Source organism: Benincasa hispida, chromosome 6 (genome assembly GCF_009727055.1).
Source record: "Benincasa hispida cultivar B227 chromosome 6, ASM972705v1, whole genome shotgun sequence".
Lineage (NCBI taxonomy): Eukaryota > Viridiplantae > Streptophyta > Magnoliopsida > Cucurbitales > Cucurbitaceae > Benincasa > Benincasa hispida.
Window position 1 is genome coordinate 47,818,874 of NC_052354.1, and position 10,729 is coordinate 47,829,602.

Genomic DNA, 10,729 nt, shown 5'->3' on the forward strand with positions numbered 1-10,729 from the left:
ATGAAATAAGATATGGTTATTACATACATACATACATACATACATACATACCTGTCTCTTATACACATCTAGATGTGTATAAGAGACAGCTCCTCCTATTCCCTCTCAACTACTACATGATAGTGGGGCAGTTTTGGTTCTTCTTCTCTAGTGTGTGTTTTACAGAAGAATAAAAAAAGGAAATTTTTCAAGAAAAAGTTGGAATCCCCTCTCCATCTCATCACTACTATATCAAACTCTCTCTACCAAAATAGTCAGAGTTGCCAACATGAGCCTAGCACAATTGGCATAGTACTTGTACTATTGACCTCAAAGTTAGAGGTTCAATTCCCCACCCCACACTTTAATTACAATATCTTTGCAAAAAAAAAATAATAATAATAGTGAGTTCTCATGCCAGGAAATCCCATGTTCCGCTCAAGAACTTTCAATACTAGACCAAGGATAGTGAAAAACGACAATGAGAAAAATTGAGAAAGTTTTATCTGACCAATAGCGTTTTTTAGCTATTTAGGGATCGATCTATGATCCGATCGAGTTGAAATTTTGACAACACGTTCTTAACACAAGGGTCTTCAACCTGGACGGTGGAGATTTCGTTTGGAGCTACCTACAATCAGATACCGTAGATAATTGGTTGTCACTTCAAGTGAGATATTTCTAATTTTATTCTTCTCTATTTGTTTTCATTTATTGTCGAGATTGTTAATCTTGAGATATATATTGTGTATGTCTCTAGTTGTGACTAGGAAAAATTTGTATGTACCCATTGTTGATTATAGTGAAGATTTCAACTTGGATCCATGGTTTTTTACTCCTCACATTGAGGGGGTTTTCAACATTAAAATTCCTTGTGTATAATGTTGATTATTATTGTTGTTTCTAGTTTAGTTGTATTTTATTAGATTAACACAATAGTGGGATAATTGATCCAAAAATATAGTGTTTATCCCGACATAAATAACCTTTGTAATTAAGAGTTGTATCACTATGCTATGTGATTTAAATCCTTAGGTTTGTTACTGAATGAGAAAAAAGTTATGCTTTACATTCTATTGAAATGAACGTGTGCTTTTTAAAAGCACTTTCAAGATTAGACAATGAACTTACGAAATATTGAAGACTTTAAAATTTCAAAAGTTGAAGATAAAATTAACATTTTTTTAATTTGATCAATGTTAATTAAGGTTAATACGATTTAAATATTAGAATTAGTATATATTAATAGTTAATTTTTACTGCACACTTTCTTTAGACACTATTAACTCTCTTTGCTCATAGTTCTGTCTAAAGAGAGAATGTTTTATGTTAGAGAGAATTACTATTTGTTCATTTCTTTGATATCTTGAAGGATTTAATAAAACTATATAAGATCAAGTTGAAAAAATTACAGTTCCTAATTAAGAAAAACTACCATTGAGTATTATTATTATTAAATTAAAAAAGATGAAAGTGAAACCCAAATTATTTAAATAACTTTTAAGGGGGAAAATGCACATTTATCCTAAAAAGAAATAATAATAATAATAATAATAATAATAAAGGGCAATGCATCAAATTACATTCACTTCGTATTGGAAATTACAAAATTAACAAAGTAAAGAAATACATATTAAACACAAATTCCCGTTTACTGTCTCTATACACTTTTAATTAGCTCAAATTAAATTAAAACTTACAAAGAGAAAGCTTTTATCAATGAAAATTACTATTCAAAAAATGAAAATTATGTGAAAATAATAAAACAAAAGGGAATTAAAGAATCAATGAAGAAAATAAAATTAAGGATGAGAAGAAGAAAAAAACAGAAAAAGGAATTGAAAATTACATAAATATACCGTTTCTCTGCTCAAATCCGGTTGTAGTTTAGATGATAACTGGGTTATCATTGCAAAGAAAAAATAGATCGAATGATTCTTTTGTCGAAAAATTTGATAAAATTTTAGAGAAAACTAGAATCGTGTTCATCGTGACAAAGCTCCCTCCTTAGCTTTTGTGTAAAATGTCTACAAGCATCCATGCTTAGATCAATGGCTGCCGAAAGTGCCACAAATAAAGCAGCATCCGCCATGCACGTCACGTGTTGAACTCCGACTTGTACGACGGGCTTGCTTACCTTCCCTTCTCCCTCCACACTCGAAGCCATTACAAAATTACCTTCAATTTAATTCAAATTTTAAAGTTTAGAGATTAAATAGACACAAAGTTATATATCACGACTGATTTTATAAATAAGTTTACCTTTCATAGGGGATTTCGAGTTTAGACTGAAATCTCTAACGGTTTTACGGTCGATGCAAAATTGGCCACCTTTCTTTACGCTCATAGTGGCTTCGGCGATAGGAATACCGGTGGCTAGTCCTGTGTCAGCGACAAGCTCGAACTTGTAACCGAGGCCATCTATTGGTCCCCGTTCACGCCATGCCTCGAGGCGGCCCCATGGCTTCCAACTGCTTACGGAGAAACCATGGGGGCGGAGGATGAGCCATGCGCCGGGGTTGGAGCGGGAGACACGGTCGGTGCCTGGGGAAGGGACGAACGGCGTGATCATGGAGGCGGCAGCGACAGGGGAGCCGGAGAGGTCGTAAACCATGATCATCCAACCCTTTCTTTCTCTTCCTGGCTTCTCTCTCTCACCTGAAAAAGTTCTCATCCATTTCCCTTTGGTGCTATTGAAGCTGAAATCTGATGGCAGTGACCTGTTTGGGTAATTTTTGTTTAATAATTCCAATTAGTTTCTAATGAAACATGATTAAGTTTGTGAGTTACTTCAGTTTGGGGTGTATTTAAATTTTCACAATTAAATAAAAAGGTTAATTAATAACCCTACTATAATTAGTTCTTCAACTTGGGGAGTATCTTGAGAACTTTGTAAATATTTTAGTTTAAGATATTCTAATACAGTATTTACACGCTTCATAAAAAAAATTAATTAAGATCATCGTGGCACATGGTTTCAAGTTCCAATTTTTCTTTATAATTCTAAAGAAATTCTACTCTAATTAAGGACAGTTTTGAAATATTTATACACTATTATATTTGTGCTTTAAAGTTTAGGGGTAATATTCCAACTTCTAAAAGTATAGGGACACATGACAGAGTTTAAGAGTATTTTTTTATAATTTAGCAAAAAGAAAAAAAAATTTAAATGATTTCTTAATGCAAATTAGTTCAAGAACTAAAGCATAATAATTAGTTACAATTAGTTAAGAGCTCACAAACTAAAATAAAAATAATCATAAAGAAGGCGTTTGGGACAAGGCTAAGACTATAATAATCATCTCTTACTACCGTAAATATTATTTTGTAGTCCTTAATTAACTACCGTCAACACCATTTCAAACCCTATTTGCTAAGGTATTTATTATTTGCTACCGTTTTTACTATTTTATATTCATCAATTTTTTTATTTTTTGCTACAGTATTTACTATTTTATTTTCAAACTAAAATAGTTTACATCTCAAACACATATTATTATAACTCAAACTAAAATAATTTACACTCCAAACACAAATTATTATAACCCAACTATAATAATCTTCGATTATAATAATCAATTTATTGCCTCAAACGTCCCCAAAAGTTATAGGCAAGATCATATAGTATAAAGTTAAAATAAAATTATGGAAACTTTTTACCAATTAATTAATTAATCATATAATGCATAATCACCCTACCTGACTTGCTAAACAATTAATAAAAGATTGGAAAGCACATGGGATGGAATCAAAGGTGGTTGAGTTAGACAGTTGGGAAAGATTTTGTGATCTTTTCTTTTGTATTTGACCAACCTGAAAATTATTTCAGTTTGGTTAATATTCTGTTAGGGTTTTCTTAATAGAATTTTAACAGCCCTAACTTTTTTAATACAAAAAATATAAATAAAATAATGATATGCAACTAAGAGGTAAGAAATTGATAATATATACCAAGTTCATCAAAGTCAAGTTAGTCTGTCAATTAAATAAAAAAAGTGACCAATTAATTCATGGAAAATACTTTGGTGTTCGACACGTAAACAGTGTCTATTGTCATATGATAATTTTTTGAAAAAAGAATGATTTTTAAAAAAATGTTTGTAAAAAAATGGGAGTGTAAAATTAGGTGCAATCTAAGTTGTACATAATCATTGCTCTTAATTCGTATTTGGATATCATTATTCTTTAAGTTAAGTTTCAAGGTGAATTTCAATTATTCTTAAACTTTCTTTTAGTTTCGTAATCATTTTAGTTTAGAACTAAGCTAATTAAATTAAATGTAAATACAAGCCTTAGAATTGAATGAAGTGTAACATATCAATATAAGTTCTAACATGTTTACTCAAAATAAGAAAACATCTCTTACTCTTTATTAATTAATTTATTTAACTTTAATAAAATAAACAAAACGATAAGTCGTTTGCTAAGGAAAGAGTTTAGAAATGAATAAAACGACAGCGACATGGGTTCATTTATGTTGGAGAGTTGTGTCATGTTACGATGCGATTTATACTGACAACCCACTTTCGTAAAGGCCCACTCCCAATGTGACAGGTGTAAAAGAAATAATCTAAAAATGTAGGAAAAAGTAAATAACCGTCACCCGCGGGTGGGTGAAAAAAACCAAAAAGAAAAAAAAATTACTTAATTACAGTAATTAAAAGAAGAAATTAATATGATTTTCCCAGTGATTTTAACTAATTTGAAGATTATTAAATATTTTTAAATAATTTTAACTATTTTAAAATTATTCTTAAACATGGAACATGTCATTAGTTCAATAAATATTATATTTCTATTTATTTATTTTAATAGTAAGGCGAGTGGGTGGGTCGGGTAACTTACCGGGTTCTCGAGTTCCGATCGGCACTGAACTTGCAGCTGAAAACCGGCTGTCGGATATTGCCTTGGATCTGGAAAACAACCGGGCTACATTCCGGTTCGCCACCGAACTGGAACACAAACCGGGGATCCGGTTCAGACCGGACAACCAAATGAAGCCGAGCCGAGATTTTATCATCATCTTTCCCCAATTTCACCCACCCATTCTGAAACACTCTCGGTTTATTCTCAGCGCCGTCGATAGAGACGGTGATCCGAACCCGGCCCAGCAACTTGCCAGAATTAACCCCACACGTGTGGCCCATCCGACCGGCGAAAACCGACAAACACATCACGACAGGATTACCGGAAATCCGTCGGAGAGACGACGGGTCAAGATGAAATCCGGCGGACGAGGCGGCGGAGTCCGGCGGAGAATCGCCGGAAACAGAGGAAAGAGGAAGAAGCGCCGTCTGGGAAGGGAAATTCTTGATCGCGATCTTACAGAAGCAGGGCGTCGCCGATGGGTGCACGGCGGCGCCGGCTGGTCGGGTGGCCTGAGGAAGGTTGAGAGCGAGTGACTCTACCATTAGCCGGACAAACGGACACGGATCCATCGGAAAAGTTACCGGCGGCGGAAATGTGGATTGAGAAAGAAGGAGAAGAAAAAATGGTGAACATCTAAGTTGAAGATTTGGAGTGTGAATTGTCGGCCATGGAGGGATTGAAGGTTTTGGCTTTTATTCTGTTTCTCTGGCTCGTGACAGATGGAAAATGAGCTACTCTTGACTTTTACACTAAAATAATATTAATTACTTCAAACCTTTATAAGGCATAATCATTTCTCAGTTATTAACATGACATCTATTTTTCAAAAAAGATTAAACAATATGTTATTTCAAGCACAAATTTAATGCCACTAGAAAACAATGTAGGAGTGTGTCAATAATCACAAGTTTTATGGTTAAAATACACTATTGCTATCCTTTTTTCTTTTCAATGGGTAGAGTATTTTTTACATTTTTTTAATATGAATTATTTGATTTTTTTTTTTTATGATTGAGATGGGAGAATCAAACCAAACCTCTAACTTCGAAATTGATAGTATAAATATTATGTTAGTTGAACCTAGAGGTGGTTGATAGTATAAACATTATGTACAACAACTAGACTAATTTAAACATGTTTAAAAATAACTCAATTATCAAAAGTGTATTTTCTCTAAAATATGTGAAGTGATATTAAAGTCAAGATGTATATAATAGTATGTTTTATATTTTTTTTTTTTTAGTGACCTTCAAAAAATATATCGACATTAGCACTATTACTATATTTAAAAATATTTCACCCAATGTTGCAAGGAGGTCAAGGTTCTCGAAAAGGTATGGCCATCTATGAGGGGTTGGACAATATTCTTTCTAACTCAATGAGAAAATTTTGGATTAAGTTTGGTGGCATGGAGGTGGTAAATCTCATCGAGTGTTTTTTTCATATTTCTCTAATGTATCTTTTTATACTATTGAAACTCAACTGATTGTGCTAGATTTGGGTGAGTATGCTTCATCGCTCTTTTTTTTTTACTCAAAGGGGCTTGTTTTATTTGTTTTAATGAATGTTGTTTTGTAATTTGATTAGTTCGTGGTTAAAAAAATGTGAGGTTAGCATTAATATGATAAAAATATTTTCTTTTAAAAAACTAATTAAGAAGAAAATAGTATTTCACTCTCGTGATGATATTGAAATCTTCTAATTGTAAGGAAATGCTATAAGAATATTTGTTGCCCATGATTTAATTATGGTTATTGACTTATTATAATTAAGATTATGAGAATTGGATGTATATGATTTTATAATATTTACATTTTGTAAGTCTAATCCGATAATTAATTTCCAAGTCAGCAAATGACGAAATTCTGAACTTTTCAGGAGGAAAGTGGGTCCCTCGAGGTGGGGACAGACAGCTGGATGAAAGCTGTAAACCATGCTGTCAAATGACGCCAATTTGCCGCTTGATTGGGCTAAAAATTTTGCATTTTGATTCCGATCTTCAAATGAAAATAATACCCCCATTCAAAAAAATAATAAATAAATAAAATCAAAATTATATTTATATTTTTTTCTTTTTAAAATTAGGTTGTTATGGAAATTATGACGTGGCATTCGATACCATCTTCTTAGATCGCGATCGTCGATTTGGACGGCTGTGTTTGACGGCGCTATGTCTTTTTATCCCTTTTTTTTTGTTTACCATATTAATGGAAATTAGTTCTAATTTATTTTCAGTTTTTTTTATAAAAAAAAATATTGTTGAATGAGAAATTTTGGACTAATTACAAATTATCACATTATTTACCAAATTAATGACGGAATTACAAATCATCAATTTTGAGACCAATTAAAAGTTGACATTTGTCTCAAGTTGAAATTGAAGACATAAATTGGCGAATCTCGATAATGTCACGTGTTTTTATCATGAGGTTGAAATGAATAAGATTAATTCATTTTATTTGATATTATTATTTGGGCTAAGCCCAATTGAGTCTAAAAATAAGCTTAGTTTAGTCCAAATGCCAAATAAGACTCAAATTCAATTAATTAAGACCAAGTAAGCCCACAAATCCTACTAGAGAACTCTATAAATAGAGTGATTCTCTTCATTTTGTAGAAGACAAAAAATTATGCACTCCAAAGAACCTAGAGAAAATTCTTTCAACAATCTTTAAAGACACGAGTTTAATGAAGATATAGAGATTCGAACATCATGCACTCTGCTTCCTCAAGTCAAGCATACGCATTCAACTGAGATAGAATCAAAAGATTAAGTATTAGAAATTGAACTATATCCACATCAAATATACTTCAACACAAGTTCAACTCCATGAAAATGTTTCTCCGAAAACTTTGTGCAAACAAATTGGCACGACCGGTTGGACATATCTATTGGGCGTGCCAAAATTTATTCGTTTCCTCCGCATGAGCAAGTTTGAATTTTACCTTACTCTACATCTGGTTTGTCTAGCTCTGATTTTATCTACGAGATCAGGTCTAGTCTTCCTAGCTTTGCATCATTTGAGATCGAATCCGATGGAATACTCAAGTCAGGGACTGAGGTCAAAGCCCACGAAATCCTTAGGTCTCAGACTAAGATCGAAGTCAATGGAACCCTGGGATCAAAACTGGCAAAGCACCGAGATCGAAGCCGACAGAACGCTCAAGTTAAGGATTGAGGCCAAATCCAACAAAATCCTCAGGTCGCGAACTGAGATCAAAGTTAACAGAACCCTGAGATCATAAAGCCAGTAGAGCACTGAGATTGAAGCCGACGGAACACTCAAGTCAAGGACTGAGACCAAAGCTGGCAAAATTCTCAAGTCACAGATTAAGATCAAACCAAAGGAGCATATCGAGATCAAAGTCAACGGATCAAGATCGAAGCTGACGGAACACTCAAGTCAAGGGCTAAGGCCAAAGCCGACGGGAATCCTCAGATCGTAAACTGGGATCAAGTTAACAGAACTCTAAGGTGGGAATCAAAGAGACACTAAAGTCGAAACCCTAAATCCCTCCCATTTCGTTTATTAAAAAAAGGGAAAACTCACCTTTTACAAATATATGTAGAAATCGCAAGATATAAAAAGGCAAAAGGTTATTCTCTCGAATGCAAAGTTACGATTAGCTTTAATTTTGATTTGGATTCAGTGTGATATGTCCATTATTATCTCATTTCAATAAATTATATGTTCCATTATATAATTTACTTTTTCGTTAAATTATATATTTCAATGTTGAAGTTTAATATTTATTTCAAATAAATTCATGAAGTATAAAAAATTTGTTACATGAGGCTCTAAAGTTTGTATGATAAAACTCTCCAATTACAAAAATGAGTTTAATTTTTTTTTTTTTTTTAAAAAAAGATGTTTATAAGTCTCTAAATTTTTTAATTTAAGTCTAATGAAAAGTTTCATATTTGTTTCTAATAAGTCATTGATTTAAACTTATTTAAGAGTCGATGTAAAATTAAAAAAATTAATGACCATTACACATTTTAACATTATATCTAATTGATATATTAATTTTTTAAAAATTATTGAATAGGTTAAAGATTTATTAGATATATAATTAAAAATTTAGAGATTTTTTATACTAAATTTAAAATTAGAAAATTCTATTAATTACCTTATTTTTAAGTTTATGAACTTAAACACAAAAAGTAAAGTTCAAGAATTGTACTAGAGTTAAGTTTTATTTTTTCAAGTTAAAAAGGAAAAATTGTTTTTCCTATCCTAAAGAATATTATAATTTAAAACGAGGAAAATACTCTATGATTTGAATAGTACTTTCTTTTTATTTTCCATTTATTATGACTATATAAAAATATTTATGTATTTGTAAATTCTTTACGCTGATGAAAAAAAGTATATGTTCTCGGCTAAATTTTAAATTTTGTTTTGACCTTTAAAGATCAATATTTATAGTTTGTTTACTTATAAAAAAAAAATTAACAGATATCTAAACTTTTAAGTTGCCTTTTGAGTTTATATTCTTCACAACTATTTTAATGAAATAAACTATTTTACTTTCAATTTTTCCAAATGATTTTACTCTTTCAATCTTATATGGACGGTTATTTATAAATACTATATCACCGAGGGTTAGATTCCTACTTGAAAGTACTTAATAATGTAACTTTTATATATATATATATATATATAAACTCGTAAAATTCTTAAATAATAATAAAGCTAGCGTGCCACCTAAAGATCAAACTTACAAACTTAATAATTAAGTTATTAATTTTAAAAAAAGAAAGTGTTTTTTTTTTTAAAAAAAATAATAATTCATTTTTTGACAAACGAATTAAATTGCAAAGCAACTAGATAAAATCAAAGACATTTTGAATAATTCAATCAATAATTAAATTTATATTTTTTAAAAAGAGAGAGAGAGAGAGGTCCTACTTATTCCATCGCCAATCTCTTAAATGCAAAGCAACTAAATCGATGGTAATAACTCCAAAGATTCGAATGGATCAAAACCTATTTATTTGAACGATTCGAACTCGTGGGTCATTGGTACGTCGTTTGACTCAATAATTTAAGTTTTCTGAAATTAATTTCATCATTTTTTTTGGAAAAAAAATCAATTTATATCCCTAAATATTAGGTTTATATAAATTTGAACGATATAAACTTTCATAAATATATAAATTTATATCATCTTTCGAATTTAGTTGGAAAAATATCGTGTGAGACATTTAATTGTTTTCAATTAAACTTCTAAAATGTTATAAGTGAATAGAATTATAATTTTTATTGGGATTATATTTAAACATCTTCAATGTATCAATTCCACACATGTATAGGCTTATTCAAATTAATTCGTTGATGTAAGTTTGAAAGTTTAATTGATAAGATTATAGGTTCCATAGGATATTTATCTCAATCAAATATAATTGAAGGTTTAAATTAATAAAATTTAAGTTTAAAGTTTAGGTCATGTTTATCCCAAGTGAAAGGTAATAATCAATGGTATTGAAAAATAGGCTTCATTTAAGTACATCTAGTGTTGTTTACTCATGTTTCGTACTCCTTTTGATATATGAGATCCACTTCCAAATTTGTAATAAAAAAGTGCAATCCAGTTGAGAAGTGAAGGGTAACGAAACTGTTTGCAATTTAGAAATTACATTATCGTTACCGATAGTGTTACTGTTACAATATGAGAAGTATGAATCTGTCATATCTACTGTAATTGTAACGACCCGACTCCCTAGGACTTAAACTAGGTCGTTACTATAGACATGCATGCATGCAATTCAAATTAACATCTTTTTAGGACTTAGTAAAACCAAATAAATAGCATAAAATAATTAACTTCATTAAAACTAAATAACTGAAATTCATTTAGCATGGTACCCTTAAAATCA

The 10,729-nt window shown here is 31.0% G+C and overlaps 1 protein-coding gene across 1 annotated transcript; it reads right to left on the reverse strand.

The window, feature by feature from the left end:
- Window positions 1-1,758: 1,758 nt before the first annotated feature.
- LOC120079336 lies at window positions 1,759-5,597 on the reverse strand. Its single transcript, XM_039033496.1, has 3 exons — window positions 4,825-5,597; window positions 2,242-2,699; window positions 1,759-2,157 (listed from the first exon to the last, which is right to left on the reverse strand). Exons 1-3 carry the CDS (start codon window positions 5,415-5,417, stop codon window positions 1,943-1,945), a joined length of 1,266 nt encoding a protein of 421 aa, XP_038889424.1. The 5' UTR covers window positions 5,418-5,597; the 3' UTR covers window positions 1,759-1,942.
- Window positions 5,598-10,729: the final 5,132 nt, after the last annotated feature.